Here is a 21,203-nt window from a genome sequence, read left to right on the forward strand (position 1 = left end):
CATGCATGCATTTGAAAGCCTGAAGACCTCCAGCTGAAAGTAGATAGAGCCCACCAATTTGCCTAGAATGGCTGTCCATCAAGCCTTAGGGATACTCCTATCTCTATGGGATTACCAGCATGGGCCACTGGATCTGGCTTTTACATGGGAGCTCAGGACTGAACTCAGGTCTTCAGGCTTCTATGGCAAGCACTTGACCACCTGAGCCACCTCCCTGGGTCTTCTAATGTGGCTTAAGCAAAAGGACTCAAGAATGGAAGCCACAGCCATAAAGAGTAGCATTCACTCAGGGAGCAGCTGACTAGACATAAAGAGTAGCCCTTGCTCCGGGAGCAGCTGACAAACCAATAGGGGTTTGAAAGTGTTTTTAGGACAAATAAAGAATACAATAGAGTGATAGGAGCAGAAACTCACTAAAAAACAAACAAACAAATGACATCTGACATCTGCCAACACTTCCTTCTAGAAGCATGTTAGTGCCTGGGAATGTGGGGGCGGGGTGGGCGCAGATGCTGACAGCTCCTATGGAGGAGAACCATCTGCAATTCCTCCTTAGTTTCTTTCCTAGCTCTGTCCTCCTTCTGGAGATGCTGCTGTTATGCACCCGTTGTTTTTTTTTTTTTTTTTTTTTTGCCCCGACTGGGTCCCTAAAGGGTAATGCCACCACCTTGCAGGAAAGCAGGTGGGATCAGCTGCAAGGAAGGAAAGCCCCAGGGAGGCAGGCACAGGTGTAATTCTGCCCTGGGCCACAAACACCAGGAGCAGCTTTGCAGGGCTCAGCGCTGTTGAGACTGTCCTTCACCACCACAGCTAAACCTCTCATGCTCACTCAGTGGTGGCTCAAACTAGTGCACGAGCCCAGAATGCAGAACACTGTCACCTATCAAAGGCACAAAGATGAAGGCTCCTCAAGGGAGCCAGAGGGAAGTTGGAGCGGGGCCCTCACAAGATACGTGGGCATAATTAGTATCTCAGGGGAGGTTTGCCTGCCCTCTTGGATGTTGACAAAGCTATTAAGTTAACTCTTGGTTGAGAGAAGAAAGAATACTTACTCTCACCATGGGAGCCATTTTCATTTTTCTTGCTCACTTCAGCACGGTGACAATGACTCCCAAGGCTCGCATCCTCCCCTTTCCTCACTACCTTCGTTTTTGTCTGGCGTTCCTACCCTCACACCTTGAACCGTCCCATCCTTGTCTGAGTTCTGGTGGGTTTTGGTTTGCTTTGGTTTCTGATTTGCTCAACATGAGCTAGACAAGCCACCACAGGTAGAAAGCAGTGTCGATGTTGACTGGCGGGCACAAAGCCTGAACTTGGTACCAGAACCAGTTTCCAGAGGTCATCTGGGGGTTGAGAGGGAATCCTGAGGCCAGCCTTCTCCTTGTCCACCTCTTCTGATTGTCCCCAAATGTTTAGTTTTCATGCAGCTTAGAAACACTGTGGTCTCTTACTGTCACTTATAAATTACATTGTTAAGGCAACAGTTGCCCTGTCCTATAATGTGAAACATTAAAAGAGGGCACTGTGTGAGTTTCCTGGGACTTCTGTACCACACACTGGGTGGTTGAAACAACAGGCATTTGTTCTCAGTCCTGGAGACTGGCCGGCTAAAATCAAGGTCAGGTAGGCCTGTATTGTCTTGAACCTCCCTCTGGGAGGATCCGACCTCACTTCCTCCAGTCCTGTTGTTCCCACATAACTGTTTCCCAGGGACATCGTCCCAGTCACAGTCACACTGGGTCAGCCTTCTCTGGGGTGGGCTCACTTATCCCGTTACGTGCACAGAGGTCCTCCGTCTGAACAAGGCCACAGTTGGAAGCGCAGGAGGTTAGGGCTTTAGTATGCTGAGTCTGGAAGGGACACAGTTGAACCCGTAACATTAGGACATAAACCTCTAATGGGTAGTGCTTTGACTGCAGGCAAGTCTGTCTCCCTGTGATGTCTGCTTTTCTTACTAAGACTAGCCAACATTTCCACAGGCTCAGCCTTGGGCTTTTGCTCTGGTTATGTCATGCGATATACGTGGTGACTTGTAGGTCCCGTTATCCCATGTTACTTGTTTACTACACAAGACCAAGTTCCCTACCCCATATCTCCTCAGTCTCTTCTTTGGGGCAGCCCACCCACTCAGGCCTTACAGCTAAGAGCAGCCTGCCTGTGCACACTCCCAGGGACCTACAGCCTCGTCTCAATCTGTTTCCTGTTGCTGTAACACAGTACCACAGCCTGGGTATGTTATTTAAAAAGAGATTTATTTTGGCTTAAAATTTTGGCCTAAAATCGAGGATCCATGTCTGACGCTGACTCTCTGACAGTCCTGAGGTACAGGGTATCTGTGGTGAGCGGCAAGCAGCACACAGGAGGCCTAGCCAAAATGGCTTTTATTTGAAAACTCACTCCCAAAATAACCCAGTAACTATTAATTTAATGAGTGGATTAATCAGTCCAGAAAGGCGGAGTGCTAATCACCATTTGATGATGGGGATTAAATTTCAGTGCGCTTTTAAGAGACACAAGCCATAGAGGCTTGCTGCTTTCTGATTGCTTGGGCTTGGAAGAGGGATTTCTTGGCTCCCATAAGCCTACGTGGTCTTTTCAAAATTGTGTTCCTTAAATTCCCTTTTCCTCCCCCTGGCCACATTGGCATCACTTGACCTCGCACCCTGTAGCAATCGCTGTTGACGGGCAGACACTACCATCTGCCGTCCACCAGAGTAATGGGAAGCCGAGAGGACGTAACTTAACCCCACGAGACTGTTTCCATTAGACATATAACCAGGCGCGAGGGCTATGGACTTAAACCCAGCTGTCAATAGACAGGCCACATGGGGAGCAGGAGCCCAGGATGGCAGGGGCTGACGGAGCCCTGAGGCAGTCTAACATCATGAACCTGGGAGGTGACCTCTAGGATGGGCCATGACTCCCCAGAGCAGGGTGGGCCCAATGGCAACTGGGAATCTCTTCAGCATCTATTGGTGGGCCTGTTAGCCCCTGAGTGCCTACTGTTTCTTAATACCATAGTTTTTGCCATGCCCAAGTGGAGTTCAGGCCTACAATAGCATAGGACACCTCCTGCCCCTAGCATACAGGTGTGTGTGTGTGTGTGTGTATTTATGTATGTGTGTATGTATGTGTGTGTACATGCATGTGTGTCCATGACCATGTCTGTCTATATGTACGTTTTGTATTCATGCATCTGTGTGGTGTGTGCATGCATATGTTATATGTTGCCCATACAAGTGTCCTTGTGTGATGTTTGTACACACTCATGTGTTATATGTACATGTGTATTTGTTCTGTGTGTTGTATGCTTGTGGGTGAATATGTACAGTTATGTGGTGTGTACACACATGTAGGTGCATGCACACTGTGTGTCCATGTGGGAGATGCCTCCTAGAGCTCCTTGGGAGGAAGCCTGAAATCTTTTTTCAGCTCAGCTGTGAGTCACACACAGTCGGCTCCATCTGCTGCAGTGACTCAACTGCAGAAAAACAAGCCACACTGTCGCTCAGCCTGTCAGCGAAAGGGTGCACGATAAATATCAGGTTCTTGACAATCAAGGCCACCACCTAACCACGGGAGGCTAGGATGAGTGTATGTGTCCTCCTGAGCGTGCCAGTGGGGAGGCATGGGTTTTATTTATTTATTTATCGTAATTTATTCAGATCACATCCTGATTGTTATCCCCTCACTTGTATCCGCCCATTCCCACCCTCCCTCCCTCTTCCACTGGACTCCCCTCCCCTAGACCTCTGACAGAAGGGGACCTCCCCCCTAACTATAGAGGCCTGGGTCTGTAAACCCTGCATCCAGAAGCAGCAGCTGGAGGAGCCCACCCTGTGTTATCTCTTCCTCTTCCCAGCCCTGTTTCCATGCTCATCCCTCCATGAAGGAAGCTGCCTGCAGGGGCCCTCCTGTCTGCACAGGACTGGAGCTCTGTGATAGCAGCACTGGCCTTTCCATTTGCTTCCCGGGACTCGAGCTCTTCCTAGTCCCCAGCCCTGTCTTGTCTGTTCTTGCTCCCTCCCTTTCCTGCAGCTAGCCCTACCCACCCCAGTGCCTGTCCCTGCCCAGCCTTCCTGACTCACAGTGGCCCCATCCACACTTGGCAGTTTTCCAGAATGTACCTAAACCCACTCTCTAGGTACCAGATGACACTTAGGGAAGCGGGATGAAAGTGGTTCAGCAAAGTGCCTAGGCCACATCACTGCTGCACTGCAGCAAATGGAATAATGGACCCGGCGGGCACATTTGCTGGTAGCAAATACCTGGAAACAGACAGCATGTTCCCAACCTAGTGCAGTTTCCTCTGGAGACTAAGGCTAGGATTACAGTTTACAACATAGATACCAAGCTCATGGCATTCCTGTGGCCCAGAGAATCTCGGGTCTCACTGTCCAGCCCCCTCCCCCCTGAAGAATTACTAATGCATGTGTGATCTGGGTGTGATCTAGCCAAGGTGGAAAGCTACCCTGTAAGAGAGCAGGCCAGTGAGCAATGGAAAGGACTCACATCGGCACCCATGGTGGCCCTGCCAGGCCAGGCTAGGGTTGCACAGATAAAGGGCACCATCTGATAACCACAGCAGCCATCCCCTGTGCCCACTCAGGGCTGTATTTTTGTGTCCTTTAAGCTGTCATTTGCTCCTCCATCACTGGAGGCAGGTGGGCCACTGTAAAAGTGGTCAGCAGGTGAGGGGGTGCTATTATTATCAATTTTAATTAAAGTATCATTTATTTCTATGAAGGGTCTGTATATTGTGAAACCTGTTGTGTATATGTTGGGGCATGTTGGAAAACACAGTGACGCAGGGCCAGGACTACAGACGAGTTCAAGATGAACCTTAACTTGGGCTGTCAAGTTCAACAGTGGCAGGTGCAGTGGGCGGGGCTTCCAGTAGAACTGACTTATTTGGCTCAGTCCTTTATCAATAGCTCCTCGGTTGTTAAGCCCTCTACAAAGCCCAGTATATCTTCTTCTGGTTTTAAAGTGGGAAATGGGTGCTAGACTTTTCAGGGAAGCAGATAACATCATGATATAAGAGGGAGAATTCCTGCACACATCAGGTCTGCATGCAGACCCCTCCTCAGAAATCCAGGCAATAGCCAGCATGCCTTGCTGTCTGGTGAGAGATAAAGGGGCAGTGCAGCCCTGTAGGTGAGAGAGCAGAGGGCATTGAAGTCCACCAGCTATCCTCCAGGCTGGTGTCAGGTCACAGGCACGGGATCCCATTACAGCCCAGGACATTCAGTTTCATTGAAGAGCCCGTTCTCTTTTCTGTTTCCCTGTGCCGCAGACGATTTACATGGATGATGGAGTGTCGTCCTTTGTCCAGATCCGAGGCTCCGTTCCACTGTTCTGGGAGCAGCCAGGGCTTCAGGTAGGTGATTTACGTGGAAGGCTTTCCACTGTGTCAGTGCTGTGCACCTCCGGTCTCTTTCAGTAGCTGGAGTTTGTTTTCTTTAAATGTGTTTCTTTCATGGTGGCGTTTATGGTCTTGTTCCTTGGCCCAATTGTGTTAAGCCAAGTGAGAGCGTGAGAACGAGGGGAGGTTGGGAAGAGAGAGAGAGAAAGAGAGAGAGAGAGAGAGAGAGAGAGAGAGAGAGAGAGAGAGAGAGAGAGAGAGAGATTACAAGCACACTGGGGGGGGTATAGTTTGGGGCCTGGAGATGATGTATATATTAGCTGTTAACTTTATGCAGTGAGGAATATATTGAAATGAACCATCGAGGGCTTGGGTGGAACAGGCCTAAGTGGTACCCTGAGTTGAGCCTATGGATAATATTTGGCAACTGGGAATCCCTTGGAGGGCTCAGGAGGGTCTGTTGGGCCCTTGGTGGCTACATCATGGGTCTGGCATTCTGTGATTCTTGTGTGGAGCTACGTGAGGACTGCAGAGCTTTCCCATGATTTCTAAAAATACCTTCTGCCAACCAAAGTCCAGCTTTGGGCAGTGCCAGAGGGATTTGGCTTTTGCGTCCTGAGAAGAGTTCAGGGACTGGGGACACGGTCCAAGGACACAGCTGTTAACACTGAATGGCATGCTGCTCCCTCAAGTGGGCTCAGGCAAGGTGCATTTGGGGAGAGTGGCTGGAAGGTCCTCCTTGCTCTGTTCAGTTCTGCCTTGAAGGGACCACAATGCCTGAGAAAGCATCTCCCTGGGTCTTTAGTCTTTGGCTTCTCCTGCCCAGGCTCTTATGGAAAGAGAGTTGGGTGGTTAGCCAGCAAACAGCCCAAGAGGCCAAGAGCATCATGTGCCAGGTTCTCAGGCTCACAGTGCCCAGTCTTGGACTTAGCTTCTTAACCCAGACTGGACTTGTCCCCAGGGCTGCCAGCATGTCGTGCCGCGCTGACAGGACTGGCCACATCCCTGTCAGCCCTTGGAGTATGATGGATGGGCGGAGTGGCTCATTCAGGCTCTGAGATCTGGGGTGAGGGTGAGGATTTGTTGACATGCAGTTCATCCCAGGTGTATGAGGATGCCCAGTGGCACTGAAGGCTTGAGCTTGAGTTAGCTTGTAGCAGGCAAAATTCCCCTGGAGGCTTTCCAAAGGTCTTTTGTTATTGTTATGCTATTTTTGTCTCACTGTGGAGCCTAGGCTAGCCTTGAACTTGTGGCAATTGGTCCTGCCTCAATCCTAACAAGTGCTGGGCTTACAGCTCTGTCCCACCGTGCCCATCTCCTGGATGTATTGTTCTCGTTTTGTGTCTTGAATGGTTCTGCTGAGACATAACTTTTCTACCATTAACTCCAACTATTTTAAAGCACACGAAGCATTTGCAGAGTGTGTAACAAGCTCTGTTGTCTAAGTTTAGAATAGTCTTCTTTTTCCCCTCCAGTGATAATCAAACCCAGGGCTTCCCACAGGCAGGACAGGAGCTCAACCATTGAGCCACACCCTGCCTCAAACTTGGAAGCCTCTCAGCACTGCTGGGACTCCTGTGTCACTGGCAGTCACTCTCTTTTCAGCTGCAACTCAGGCCTCAGAAGGTCTCAGAGACTTCCTGTCTGCAGACTTGGATCCAGGAGTCGGTCCTGAAGCATCTTGCCCGTGATGAACCTGAGCCCTACCCATCTCTGCATTCCCTAGGGCAGCTCCTTTTGTGGCCATGGACGTCTGAAAAGGGTGCTTCCAACTTGTTTTCCTCTCGATTTGTGTTTTCCTTTAGAAACATCTTGAGCTCTGTGTGTGGAGACACACGGGTCAAGTGAGCATGGTATACAAAGGAGTCCGGGGAGGCTGTGCTATATTCATGCAGCACTTACCAGAAGCCTCAATATTGGCCATGACAGTTTTAGAACATTAAAAGGATTTGAAAATTTGTCCGACCCTCCTAACTCTATATCCCCTTTCCTGGACCCTTGAGAGAGAGGCTGCCCTCCCTCCAGGTTCTGCTGGGGGGGCCGGGGGGGGGTCCTGATGATTAGAATTTCATTCCTCATGTCAGGCTACCATCGCCTGCCTGGGTCTCCAGGATGCTGAGGCAAGCCTCTCTCTCCTCACCAGGATCTCTTGTAGCTCTTGGGTTTGTGGTTCCATGCCTGCTTTGGGTCATCTTCAACATCTTCCCGTTCTTTCACGTTCTTTAGTCTAGTTGCTAGGGCTCAGGGTTCTGGTCTCCTTCATCTAAAGCACAAGCCCTGGCTTGTTGGTCATTTCCCCGTGTAAGTTAACTTTGGGCCCCAGTGCTCTGGACACAGCTGCCTGACTTGCCATGGTGTGACTGTGCCTCCCAGGTATATGGAGCAGGATGCAGACAGCTACTTTACCCTTTCAGATTCCTAACCCTTGTCCTTTGGCAAAGCCTCAGTGTTGTCTCCAAACACACACAGGTTTAAAAGGCCGGCGTTTGTAAGTCTCTGCTGGGATTTGCTGGCTTTTGGACCTAATACCTGTATTTATATTCTAAACGCCATCCATCATCTACGAAAGATTATATCATTTTCAGAGAGGAGGGGCAGCTCTACGTGGTCCCATAGCAACTACCAGCCTAAGAATTAGTTCTGGTTGTCTTCACACACACACACACACACACACACACACACACACACCAGTATTGGCACTAGACTGTCCTCACACAATCCTCCTGACTACAGTTTGCTCTTTTTCCATTTCCAATTTTGCCCTCTCTTCTTGCAAATATGTTCTGGGGAATGGTATGGATCCTAAATTGCAGTGCCGAGCCTTCTTGGGGGCTGTCCTAAGGAATGTGAGCCCTGCGAGGGATGGGGAGAGGGGTTGGGAGAGACAAGGTCAAGATGCTTTGTCTGCAAGATGCCCTCAGTACAAACTCCTAGATCTCTCTAGTCTATAACCCCCCCCCCCGCCCCCGTGTACATGTAATAAGTTTGTCTGTCCCATGCGGACAGCTGTGCAGTTTATAATAACCTTGGTAAGAATTTAACCTTTAAAGCTCAAGGCTTTTCTGGCAGAGCTTGTAATGGAATGGATATATTACTTCTTCTGCAGTCTCAGGATTGTCACCTCTGTAACTGGTGGCACAGACACATGTATGCCACACGTGAGTCTAGTCTTTGCTTTGACGTTTATGTGACGGGACTGTGTGGAAGAGAGATGCATGCTAGATTAGTGTCCCTCATCCACGTTTTGTCTCTTCTCTCTCAAACACTCGTTATTGGAGACAGTTTCTTGGGAACGTGGCAGTGCTGGTGCCTCTGTGTGCTTGTTTCACTCCACTATAGGGAAACGTGGTGGCTCATGGCACAGAAATGTCTGGAATAAATCACTGAAGGGAAGGTCCTCCCTGTTGAAATAAACTAAATCCAAGGGTGAAATAAGGGCCTGTAACTGGTGCTGTGGGGCTGGTGAGCCCAACAGAAAACAACTTCATGTTTGCCCCAATCACTGGAGCAACTGAGGTTACAAGGTTATCTATTAGGAGTTCTGAGTTTAAGCCTTAAAGCTAAGGAGAACTGGGTGTCCTACTTGGTAACAATCATGCATTTAAAAGAAGTTTTTATCTTTATTAAGCCCTAGTTTACTGTTCTATAAAGTGGGATTAACAACATCTGCCTCATGGGGTTATAGAGAGGATTAAAAATCAGAATGCACACTAGAAGTTAGTATAGTGTGTAGACCCCACTGTGCTCAAAATGGTAGCTGCTGTTCCTAATAGAAGTAAATGGAGACCTATGCAAGGCATGCTGGGAAGCGTGGCTCTGTGTATTTAAGCAGGCAAGAGTTCTCTGACCTTCTCAAGGATTCAGCTGTAGCTGAGGAACACAGAGACAGTGTCTTTGGCTGTTTCTCTTCTGTTCAGACTTGATAGGAAGTCTGACGTCCTGGGCACACTGATGGAGCATTTTCTGTGTACACTGGACATCTGGGATCAGATGTAGCCCTTGTCTTCAAGGAGCAAGGGACAGGCACGTGACAATGTTCCATGAACAGAGCTGTGACAGAGAAAGGATGAGATCTGAGCAGCAGCTCTTGGGAGGGGCAGATGGTCCAGGGTGGGTGGAAGTTAGACCACTCAGAGGTCTAGAAAGGGCCCCTCAGTATTTTTGTCTAGATTGACTTGAGGACTGAAATCACTCAGGCAAGCAAGGAAACCTGGCAGAGGAACGAACTGTAGGCGCATTGTTGTGGCCCTTAAGGTTTGTGTCCAGAGAGTAGCACAAGTTTAGTGCTTGGGATCCCAGATGTGAGTGGTTTTTGAGGTCAGCTCTGCCATTGTGACCTCAGGACACAGAGCTGGAAAGAGCTGTGCCATGGTCAGCAGGTTAAACCAGTAGAGCCATTGTTGTCACATGCTAGACCACAGTCTTACTGCACTTCAGAGTGAAGCACAAGTAAACAGAGACCCCCCAACTCCTGAAGTGAGCGTGCTGCTACCCTCTGAGTGGAAGCAGCGCTTGCTGCAGGGCCCAGAGATGTTGCTCATGATCACCAGGGCTCTTGGGTGCAAGTCGAACCTCTGCTGTGACCCCCAGAAGGTGTTCTTGGGACTTGGACTATAAACTCCAGTTGTGTTAAGCTATGGCGTTAAACTAATAGCTCTAGGGCTCAGGCGAGGATCCTTAGTCCTTTAGCCAGAAGGGGAGGCTGAGGTGGGAGGAGAAGAAGGGGAAACTAAAAAAAGCAGCGCAGAGCCAGTGGAGATTCCATTCTGCCGATTGCAACTCCTTCCCTGAGCCTGTTGACACACCTACAGTGGGAGTGGGTGATGCCAGAAAGACAGTGTGCTACATACAGTGTTCGAGTGGGCCAGAGGTGGAAGAAAGGATAGCGGAAGTGGAGAGGATGGAGTCAGGACTGAGGAATCCAGACTAACAGTTCTCATTCCTACCCAAAGCTCTTGCTCCCTTTAAAAAAATGGAGGGCATCGACCCGAAGCCATGATGCCCAAAGCCCCGGAGTCCCCTGCAGCTCTGCAGCCGCAAGTTGCTTTTTCCCTGACGTGCCCTCACATACTTTCTCAGCCAGAGCAAAAGACAGGAAATGAGTCAAAGCCCATTCTGCCAAACCACGATGGGTGTGCGTGTCAGAATCAGCTGGAGGCTCGTGAAACTCACATTCCCGGCCCCGCCCCCAGAAATATGGCTCAGCAGATCTGATCTGGGCGCACAGCTTAGCATCTCTAACTTGTCTTGAGGGATCACGGAGCACACTTTGAAACCTACTTGGCCGTGACTCAGATCCTTTGCACCCATCTCCTCCTACCCTGGCCATTCCTGTTGGGGCAGTGTCCTCAATGCCCCTGTGTTCCCAAGGGTGGGTTCCTTGTTTCCACTGATGTTAGATTGGCCATCGCGATATGACTGTGAAAGTTCTGCCCGCCCTGTTCCGCTCTGTGGGCTGTGCTCTCTCTTACTGTTGGCTGTTGCCGCTGCCCTGGCTTTCTACCTGTGGCCATGTTCTCTGAGTCGGCAGAGTGAGCACAAATAGAGACGGTTTTCATGGTACATTACGGAGCTGTTGGTCCCAGTGAGTCTCCACTGTATCAACCAACATTATGCAGACTTGCTGGGAACTTCTCACCGTTTCTGGGTCTTCCTGCTGCGACTATAGCTAGATGATAATCACCTAGGTTAGGGGCTCGGTCTTCTCGCTTTGTTCCTGATTTGGATACCCAGTGACATGTTGACTCAGCAATAGATGACCTAGGTGACACGTTTGTAGCAGAGAGCTCTAGAGTCTGGGCCTGGACACTGTGGTGCTGTCCACTATGCCTTCAGGCACCACTAATTTAGCAGAAGAGCCCTGAGGCTGGGGCTCCGGGAGATAGGCAGACCTGTCTAGTATTGGAGTGTGCACGGATGGCTTCCTTCAGGAAGAGTAGAAATAGAAGAATTTTCTTGGCATGGTCTGTGCTACAGTTAAGGACCCTGCAGATGCACAGCCGGACTTGGGGATACCCTTACAAGGTTGGGAGCACTGTTATCAGAGTCAAAAGGGTGCCCGGCCCGCCTTTACAGGGAGTGAGCCACAGCATAGAGATGGCTGGGCAGGTGCCACCTGCAGCCTGGCTGTAGAGAGTGAAGAAGTCTTCACCTTGGCTCAGTGAGCGTCATTGCATCCTTCTGTTCTGTCTCTGTAGGTCGGCTCCCATCATCTGAGACTACACAGAGGCCTAGAGGCCAACGCCCCTGCCTTTGAACGGTAAGGACCGTTAGGTACCATCCAAGGCTTTCCACCTTCCATTCCCATGGCAGGGCGAGGAGCAGGGAGAAGCGAATCCCAATCCTGAATCAAATCTGCCCCTTACTTTGGTATGTTTCGCAAGAAAGGAGTTCATAAAGTGGGATTTCTGCTTGTGCTCAGGTCTCCTTGAGAATTAACTCATCACTGTGCAAGTCATTTTGTAATTATTTTATCTTATCAGTTTCTTCTTAGAATGAAGATTCACCAATTACTCTTGATTAATAAGGGGCAATTTGAATTACAGGGAATCAGTGCCGTTTCTGCTTAAAAGTGTAACATATTAAGTTTATAAAAGTATAGAAAGGTGTAAAATTAAAAAAAAAATATGCACACTCCCAAGTCCCCCTCAGATTTTACCCATTATCAATTATTTATGTATCCTAGATAAAAGCTTTGGCATATGCATTTCATCTTAAAATCCCTCATCAGACTAAAATTAGTTATTTATGAACTTAAAAATAAGTGTGTGTGTGTGTGTGTGTGTGTGTGTGTGTGTGTGTGTGAGAGAGAGAGAGAGAGAGAGAGAGAGAGAGAGAGAGAGAGAGAGAGAGAGAGAGAGAGAGAGAGAAAATAAGTTGGAGAAACTTGGAAAAGAGAAAAATGTTGAAAGAAGAAAAACAAGTTTAACATTCCAACCACTTTTCATAGTGCAGTGAATATTTTTCCATGCTATTTTTCTATATGTACCTGTAAAAAATTCTATATTTATGTAACAAAAACATACAGAAAATTTTCAGTATTAAGTTCCATTTACATATATGATTTTTTTCATTGCATTTTCCTATTTTTTTTAAATCACCATATTGAAACATTTCTAAAATTAAAATTCTGAAGGCACTTTTGCCAGGCAGAGTGGCTGATGCCTTTAAGTCCCAGCATTTGAGAATAGAGGCTGGGAACTTTGGTGCTCAAGGCTAACCTTGGCTACATAGTGGATTTGAGACCAGCCTGGGCTGTGTGAGACCCAAGGCTAGAAAACATGTGATGAAGATTAAGTGCTGGGGCCTCCCAGTGATACTGGGAGGTAAAATGTGTGCTGCGTGTTTGTGACACCATCCAATTTGGGCTTCACGGTGCAATGTGGCACCTGGGAGGCAGCTGGCCTCTGAGGCAGAGGTTGAAGCTCATCCCCCAGTGGTTCTAATTGGGAAAAGGAGGGGGGCCCCAAGGGAAAGAAGCTATTCATAAAAGTTGGAGGGGTGCGTTCTAGGTAGTACTTTGTAGAAAAGCCAGCGTAGCCTCATCTCAAAGTCTCACATGCCTGATACTATTCCTGCCCAAAGCCTTCCAGCCAGCCAGCCTGTGCTGACTTGCTTAGAGCCAGTGGGTTTTAGATGAACAGTGATGGCAGCCAGGAGAGTGGGGTTTTCTCCCCTGTACACCTGGGACTCAGGACATGGCTGGTCCTGGACCTTCAGGGCTGAGCTGCAGGTGCATGCCACCTGGCCTGGCTGCCGTGGAGTCACTGCCAACCCTGATCCCGTTACAGGCACATGGTTCTTCTAAAAGAGCAATACGGCAAGCAGGTGGTCGTGAACCTGCTGGGCAGCCGAGGTGGTGAGGAGGTGCTCAACAGGGCCTTCAAGGTAAGGCTGACCCTGCTCTACAGCCAGGGGTAGGTGGGGAGGATCCAGATGTGGGGCCTACTCATGTGGTAGGGCCTTGAGACTCAGACAGTCCTGCTCATGTCAGTACTGAGGGCAGAAAGTGACCTGTGTGGGTTTTGGGATCCCAGCACTAGGTGACTTGAGCTCTTGATACTTTTCAGTTTCTGTGAGCTAAGGGATGGGAGAATTTGTTCAATCTCTAAACAGAGCTGCTTCTCCAAGTTCCACGTAGGCAGAGAGAGCCCCCCATGCTCCTCTGAGGAGCTGCCATCCAGGCCAGAATAGAACGGAAAGCCTAGTGTTGTCCGGACACCTCGGAAGGTGCCACCTGCCAGCACCCAGGGCATTTGTGCTGGTCTGAGCCTCGCTCTTCAAGGCAGACCCTTGGAGGATTCCTTTTGCCTGGATCTCCTTCAAGGCTTATGGTCATGTTTGGGCTGCCAGAGAGGCTGCGTGCCAGCTCTTGGCAGGCTCCTTTCGGTTCCTGAGTGCCCAGTTCCAAGGAGAGTGGATCTCCACAGGGTGAGGAAGCAGCAGTTCCCCACTCTAGATGCTTGGCCACAGAACCCATGAGCTGGCAGTCTTGTGTAGAAGGTTCGGTGAACTGAGGCAGTCTTTCCACCCTGCCTGAGCTCCATGGCCTCTGCTTATAGGGAAAGGGGCTCTCTGGTTGTTTGACACTCAAAGAAGTAAGTCCCTTATGGAGACACCTTATAAGGTCACCTTGGTAGGGACATGACCTCTGTGGCTCCACTGACACCCTGACCTCTGACCCCTAACGCCTGGCTGGAGGGAGCCAAATCCGACTGGAGTGCCCATTTTTCTCTACATGCATGGAGCAGGAGCTCACCGGTTGCCAGTTTTCTTTGGCCAGACTTGCTTTTCCTGTTTAGTTTGTTGCTATGAGCAACAAGCTCGAGAAATATCTCCTCCCACTTCTCTTGGCAGAGATGCTGACTGCTTATTTTAAGGAAGGTGGGGTGGGTGAAGAAAACCAGTCTCAATTTCCCCCTTTCCAATAACAACAACAACAAAAACAACAGCAAAACTCCAGATCTTTCAAACTGGAACTATAGAGAGGACGTGCTCAGCCCCTCCCCCAGGGTCAGCAATGCCCTGGCGCTGAAGTAAAGGATACCCAGAGCACAGAGATGTCCTAGGAGTTAAGGATGAATCCTGGGCAGGTAGAACTAACTCTCTTCTTGGAGATCTCGGCCATGGCTCTGCTTAGCAAGCGTCTTATACCAGATGGAGGCCAGTGCCCAGCAGCCAGCCTGGGACCGAGGGCTTGTCATTCCTAGCTGGGCAAGGTGCTGGCCCCAGAGGGTAACACTCAAAGCCATTAGGTTTTTTGGGGGTGTTGGTTTTTGTTTTAATTTAGTTACATAGGCTTCTTTTTCCCAATAGACTTGAAGCAGACATAATGTGTTAACTTGCCTTGTGGCTGGGGGAGTAATCCAGAGCCTTCCTAGCTCTTTGGCATTCTCAGAGCCTCTGGCTGGGCAGATGTTGGGCTAATACAATGAGGTCCAGAGACATGTAGCCGAGGAAGACAGGCAGCCTGTCTCCTACCGCAGGGTGCTTTGGTGAGCAGGCTTAGGAAGTTTGCCAGGCTAGGGAAAGGGGGAAAAGGTGGGGAAAGGAGACCTTGCTTCTGTGAGGGGTGTCCTGACCCATCCATTTCTCTCCATGTCTCCCACCTTCACTCTGGCTCCTGAGCAGGGCCTGGGTCACATGGGGCAACAGCTCCTCCATCTTGAGTTTCATCACTCTACACCTTCTGTTGAGCAGCTCAGTCTGGAGACTCAACTGTTGCTGAGCCCACCCTCCTAGAGCTGGTGCCTAGCTGGATGTGGCTGGTTACCAGGGCAACAGGAGCTAGATTATGAGCTGCGCAGCCTAACACCTGTTGCTGTTCTTGAGGGCTGGTCACTTGGGGTCCCTGAAGAACAGATCTAGCCTTCCCTCACCTGTGACCCCTGCTGTGGGCTCTTCTGCCCAAGGGGACCTTCTGCCCTTATGCAGGCAAGATGCTCTTTGTACCTGCTCTCCCCTTCCCAGGCTTTTGGCCAGTCTAGTGCACTCTCGTGGGTGACCGCAGTGGCCAAGGCGTTCCAGCCACAGGAGAGAAAGCACAGGCAGCGCCTTCCTTGCTTCCCACTCTTTTCTGTCACTATGCTCACGCCCTCCCCTTTCCCTTTTCAGAAGTTGCTCTGGGCTTCTTGCCATGCAGGCGACACGCCTATGATAAATTTTGACTTCCATCAGTTTGCCAAAGGAGGGAAGCTAGAGAAATTGGAGAACCTGTTGAGGCCTCAGTTAAAGCTACACTGGGATGACTTTGGCGTGTTTGCGAAGGGCGAGAATGTAAGTCCACGGTGAGTCTCACTGGAGTGTCAGACACCTGCTGGGGGAGGAGGCAGTGGCTGTGCCGGCTCTCGGCCACTTAGGTCGCACACCTCAGTCCAGAGTCATTTCCCTCTCTGGCTGCCTGGCTACAGCTTGTGGTTTCCCGAATCAAAAGCTCTGTAATGTTGGGGTTCTGGGGTCCTGGTCTTCTCTCCTCCCTCTTCTGTAGTCAGCGACATGCTTTTGAATTTAGTGAGAAGATGGGAATGCCTGGTCTTCTGGAAGAAGACGTGTCTGAACACAAAGGACTGTATTATAGCACTGAGCTCAAAGCCGGCAATGTAGCTCAGTTGGTAGAGTGCCTGCCTACCGTGCATGGAGCCCTGGGTTTGGTCCTGTCCCCCCCGCATCAAGCAAAACTAAATGTGGTGATTCATACCTATAACCCCAGCACTTGGGAAGTAGAGGCAGAAGGATTACAAATTTAAGATCACGTATAGTGAGTCCCAGGCTATCCCGGGCTACCAAGACTCTGTCTGAGAAAAACAAACAACCATAAACATAAGCCAACAAATGAAAAAACTCTCTTAGCTCACATGACATGAGTTAGCCATGCTGGAACTAGGCCTATGAGGTGAGCTGGTACAAAACCACAGGGCCCGCAGCACCAGGCTGAGTCACCCTGTTCCAAGGAGAGCATAAAGGAAGTCCAGCTTCCTCAAACCACAGCCCATCATCGGAAGGAGAAATTTTATTTATGAAATCACTTCCTCACTAAAACTCCCTGGCACCCAAGCATGTCCTCACTGTATACACACGGTCACTGTCACTCCTCACAGACATATGCAGAGTGCTGAAAACTTTGCCGCCCAGTAGACTGAGCAAAGACCACGCTCTGCCTTGTCTCATCTCTTACTGTGAAAGGCATCTCTTCACTGTTTATTGCTGTGATTTCTACTTTTTTTTTTTTTTTTTTTTTTTTTTTTTGTGCTTCTCTTGGGGGATGTTTTTGTTTAATCTCAGTGCCAACATGCTGCCTGGCTTTCCGAGCACAAGTCGGCAGGACTGGTCCCTACAGGGACACACTCTAGATGCCTTCCTTCAGGAAAGGTTCCAGTGTGACTGGCTGGCAGAGGGTCCATGTCGGTAAAGCAGCAGTATGCAAATGCCACTCGCCTGACAAGGGTGGAGCTGCCTGATAAAACCATTTTATGTTAAACCCCATAAAACTGAAAAACAAAAGCTTGAGTTGCCTCGTCCTGTTTGCCTGCCCGTGTATGTTTACCAGTGCGTGTTTCTAAACAAAAACGTGCAAAGCTAGATGATTACCCACCAGTTGATGCAGCTTCTGGGCTCAGGCACTGAGCTTCAGCGGGAGTGACCCTTCTGTATCGGCTGATGGGATATCTGTTCTCGGACCCACCTGTCACTTCTGCACTGCGGCTCTCTCGGGATGTGTACTGGGGCTTCTGGTGAGCTACTAGGGAGGAGGCGAGGGGTCCTCTTTTGGGATGAGTTTCCCTGAAACAGACAAACCTAAGTCTTTAGGCCGTAGTTGTTGCTCTTTCGAGCACACCTCATGATCCACCTGTGTCTCCTGGCTCTAAGTTTTCAGAAAGGCACTCTGCGGATGAACTGTCTCGACTGCCTGGACAGAACCAACACAGTGCAGTGCTTCATTGCTCTTGAGGTGAGCGCCTTGGGCCGGCTGTGGGGCAAGAGTGGCTTTGCTGGATGGACTTTGCAGTGATAAGTCACATGACGAGGATGTGGAGAGGGAACATTTAGAGTGGTTTCCTTGGTGACTTCCTGCTTGTGGGTCAGGTGACAGGATGTGGAGGGGGAACATTTAGAGTGGTGTCCTTGATGACTTCCTGCTTGTACCATCATATACCTTTCCCTGTCACCCCAGACTTTGTGGCCCAAAGGCTGCAGGTGCCCTAAAGAAGCAGCTATACCCCAGAGGCAAGGCCCTGTGTAACCAGTGAGATGACTGGTCCCCTGAAGCCTCGAGAGGGAGTACCCAAGTCCCACTGTGGTCCTAACTGCCCCGCTGACCTCTTACAGCTCCATCTGGGCCACCCTTTGTCCCTCACTGCCTTCAGGCAGTAATGTTGGTTGATCTGATGTCAGGCAGTCAAAGAGGGGCTGGGAGTTGGCCTGAGCAAAGGTGGGAGGTCAGGCTGGGGAGGTCCCTTCTGTGCAGCTGGTGCTGCTCATGCGCAGTCTGATGAGTGAGGTGCTTGCTTACAGACACTGGGAGGCTTTCTAGGCACCCTGCAGTAACTGAGGCTGATCTCTCGACCAGGTCCTTCACTTGCAGCTCGAGAGCCTGGGGTTGAATTCAAAGCCCATCACTGAGCGCTTTGTGGAGTCCTTCAAAGCCATGTGGTCTCTGAATGGGCACGGCCTGAGCAAGGTGTTCACAGGGAGCAGGGCCCTGGAAGGAAAGGCCAAGGTAGGGGGAGGCCAAGGTAGGGGAGGCCAAGGGTGGGGGGAGACCAAGATAGGGGAGGCCAAGGTAAGGGAGGCCACGGGTGGGGGGAGGCCAAGGTAGGGAAGGCCACAGGTGAGGGGAGGCTAAGGGTGGGGGGAGGCCAAGGTAGGAGCAGGCCAGGGGTTGGGGGAGGCCAAGGTAGAGGGAGGCTGGGGGTCGGGGGAGGCCAGGGGGAGGCCAAGGTAGGGGAGGCCACGGGTCAGGGAGGCCAGGGGTCGGGGGAGGCCAAGGTAGGGGCAGGCCAGGGGTCGGGGGAGCCCGAGGTGGGGGGGGGCAGAGGTTGGGGGAGGCCAAGGTAGGGGAGGCCACGGGTGAGGGGAGGCCAAGGTAGGGGAGGCCACAGGTGGGGGGAGGCCAAGGTAGGGGCAGGCCATGGGTAGGGGGAGGCCAAGGTAGCGGGAGGCCAAGGTAGGCACAGGCCAGGGATGGGGGGAGGCCAAGGTAGGGGCAGGTCGGAGGTAGGGGGGAGGCCAAAGTAGGGGCAGGCCCGAGGTGGGGGGAGGCCAAGGTAGGGGCAGGCCAGGGGGGGGGGGGGGAGGCCGAGGTAGAGGAAGGTTGAGGGAGCAGGACGAAAAGCCACTTTGATCCCTTCAGCAAGTGTTTGGGCTCATGTAGGTGGGGAAACTGAAGGATGGAGCCCGATCCATGTCTCGTACCATCCAGTCCAACTTCTTCGATGGGGTGAAGCAAGAGGCCATCAAGCTGCTGCTAGTTGGAGATGTCTACAAGGAGGAGTCAACAGACAAAGGAAGGATGCTGCTGGACAACACAGCCCTTCTGGGTAATGGGTGCCCACCCTTGCATGGGGTGTCCACAGCCTTAGGGTGACAGTGGCCCCAGCACACCTGGTCACATGATATAAGATGGAGCTTCTGGTCTGTGGTCCCCTGGTTTGCTCAGTTGACCTAAGAAGCCTGATGTACAATTGTCGCTTAGTATCCACAAAGCACTGGTTCTAGGTTCCCCTGGGTAAACTCCACAGATGCTTGGCTCGCCGGGCCCCTCAGAAACAAAGGAAAGAACATTGCTGAGCCCTGTGGTTGGGGGTGCGTCCAGTCTCACAGGCCATCAGGATGCTTCGGGGAAAGTTTTTTGTCTTGTTTTGTTGGGGGTTTGGTGCTGTCCTAGAACTCTCTTTGTAGGCCAAGCCGGCCTCGAACTCACAGTGATTCGCCTGCCTCTGCCTCCCAAGTGCTGGGCCACCAAGCCCGGTGTTTTGTGTTTTTTTTCTAGACATATTTATTTTATTTTATGTATGGAAATGTTTTGCACTATGCACATGTCTGATGATTTTGGAACCAGAAGAGAGAATTGGATGCCCCAGAGCTGGAGTCATGGATGGTTTTGAGTCATTATATGGGTGCTGGGAATCGAACCCAGGTCCTCTACAAAAGCAGCAAGTGCTCTCAACCTCTGAGCCATCTCCCCAGGTCCTAAAGCTGCTAGTTTTTTAAAACAGTGGGTATATTTTGGATCTCTAAGAAGATATGGATTCAGTGTTTTATTTTGTTTTTTTTTTTTTTAATGCCTTAGTTTCTAGGTCAGATAAACAAAACAGTCATGCAAGAGAAGGTTAAAAAATAAAATGGCAGAGATGCAGATTTAGGTTGATAAGACATTTAAAGTTCTATTTATCCATCCATCCACCCACCCATCTGTCCATCCAATGTATGCGTGTATGTACATGCGTATATCCCATGCATGTGCCGTTTACCATCATTTGTGTGTGACACATTAGTTATGTGGTTTATTGCAGTTGGCCTCCATTGCATTTCTGTGCTTCATTATGTAGGGTCTTGGGCTGAAAAGTAAGTGGTAGGCGGTGTCTGAGTCTGTGGGATCCTGTCACTTGGTGCCACGCGCCTCCACCTGTAGCTAGAAGTTACATCCCCAGCCTGCGTTTTCATGCTTCATTGCAGATGGGAAAGTGGAGTGGCTAGGGTGGGTGTTGGCGTTCTGTCACCCTCCTATGGGCCATGTTCAGGCCTGTTGTCGCAGTTCAGGATTGGCGTTCTCTGACAGGCCACCTCCCATATAATGTTAGAGGGTTTCTACAGTCTGGGCTACAGAAAACGTGTGCCCTTTTTTTTCCCTTCCGAACAGTGACACCCAGGATCCTGAAGGCCATGACAGAACGCCAGGCAGAATTCACGAATTTCAAGCGGATCCAGATTGCCGTAGGAACCTGGAACGTCAACGGAGGAAAGCAATTCCGTAGCAACCTCCTGGGGACAGCCGAGCTCACGGACTGGCTCCTGGACGCCCCCCAGCTCTCAGGAGCAGTGGACTCCCAGGGTGAGGACAGTAACTTGGGAAAGGACAAACAGAGAGGTTCCCTACAGCCTGTCACAGCAGCCTGACTTTGCGAGCATTGTCTTGTACAGTTTAATATTGACGTTTGCGTTTTTACTTGCCAAAACGTTTAGAAGCACCATGGACTCCCTTCTAGAACACTGCCTCGCAGTGTGGTGTTAACTACAAGACTACTTTTCTTTTCCAAGGATTTCCAGGGATTGGTTTACATTTCTCTAAATATGCAGAGATTTTGTGGTCTGCATACAAAGTGACCAAACTACTTGTGTTCTGTAGATGTGGCCACTAGACTGTCCTGCTGTCAGGCGCTGGTACAGCGAGGCTTGCAGCAGATGCCGGGCGATGCTGCAGACCCATCTTTCCCCAGGCCTACTCCAGCATAGACAGTCCCAGTCTGGACCTCTGAAATCCTAAACACTATAGCAACTGAAATGTTTTCAGTCCTGATGTGACATCACATAGGGGTGGGGACACACTGTGTCACAGCAGAGAGTCCTCCTGATCACACGTGAAAGGTCGAAGTCAAAGCACAGTAGCACTGGAAATGTGCACAACTACTACATGTGTGTGCATGTGCGTGTGTGTATGTGTGTGCGCTAAGGTGTACATGACACAGATGAATTCCATGTGTATAATTGGATATCATCCCCAACATATCATATGTATGAAGATATTTCAAAATCTGAAACCCATCTGTCGCAAGTGCTTCGGCAAGGGTTGCTTAGCTTGCAGTAGTGCTAATTCAGAGGCCGGGCTGCTTCCGGCATTTCA

General features: G+C 50.3%; 1 protein-coding gene across 5 annotated transcripts in view; it reads left to right on the forward strand.

Annotated features, from left to right (window-relative positions):
• The window catches only part of Synj2 (synaptojanin 2), a 98,950-nt gene that overhangs the window by 54,226 nt on the left and 23,521 nt on the right, over positions 1-21,203 (forward strand). For all 5 annotated transcript variants that reach the window (XM_051164053.1, XM_051164054.1, XM_051164055.1 and 2 more), the window contains 8 exons: positions 5,297-5,380; positions 11,563-11,624; positions 13,156-13,252; positions 15,479-15,651; positions 17,231-17,312; positions 17,931-18,080; positions 18,735-18,900; positions 20,223-20,414. In XM_051164053.1, the coding sequence (XP_051020010.1) occupies positions 5,297-5,380; positions 11,563-11,624; positions 13,156-13,252; positions 15,479-15,651; positions 17,231-17,312; positions 17,931-18,080; positions 18,735-18,900; positions 20,223-20,414 (1,006 nt within the window). The remainder of the gene's footprint in view (positions 1-5,296; positions 5,381-11,562; positions 11,625-13,155; positions 13,253-15,478; positions 15,652-17,230; positions 17,313-17,930; positions 18,081-18,734; positions 18,901-20,222; positions 20,415-21,203) is intronic.

The sequence above is a fragment of the Acomys russatus genome, chromosome 21 (assembly GCF_903995435.1).
Source record: "Acomys russatus chromosome 21, mAcoRus1.1, whole genome shotgun sequence".
NCBI classification, from domain to species: domain Eukaryota; kingdom Metazoa; phylum Chordata; class Mammalia; order Rodentia; family Muridae; genus Acomys; species Acomys russatus.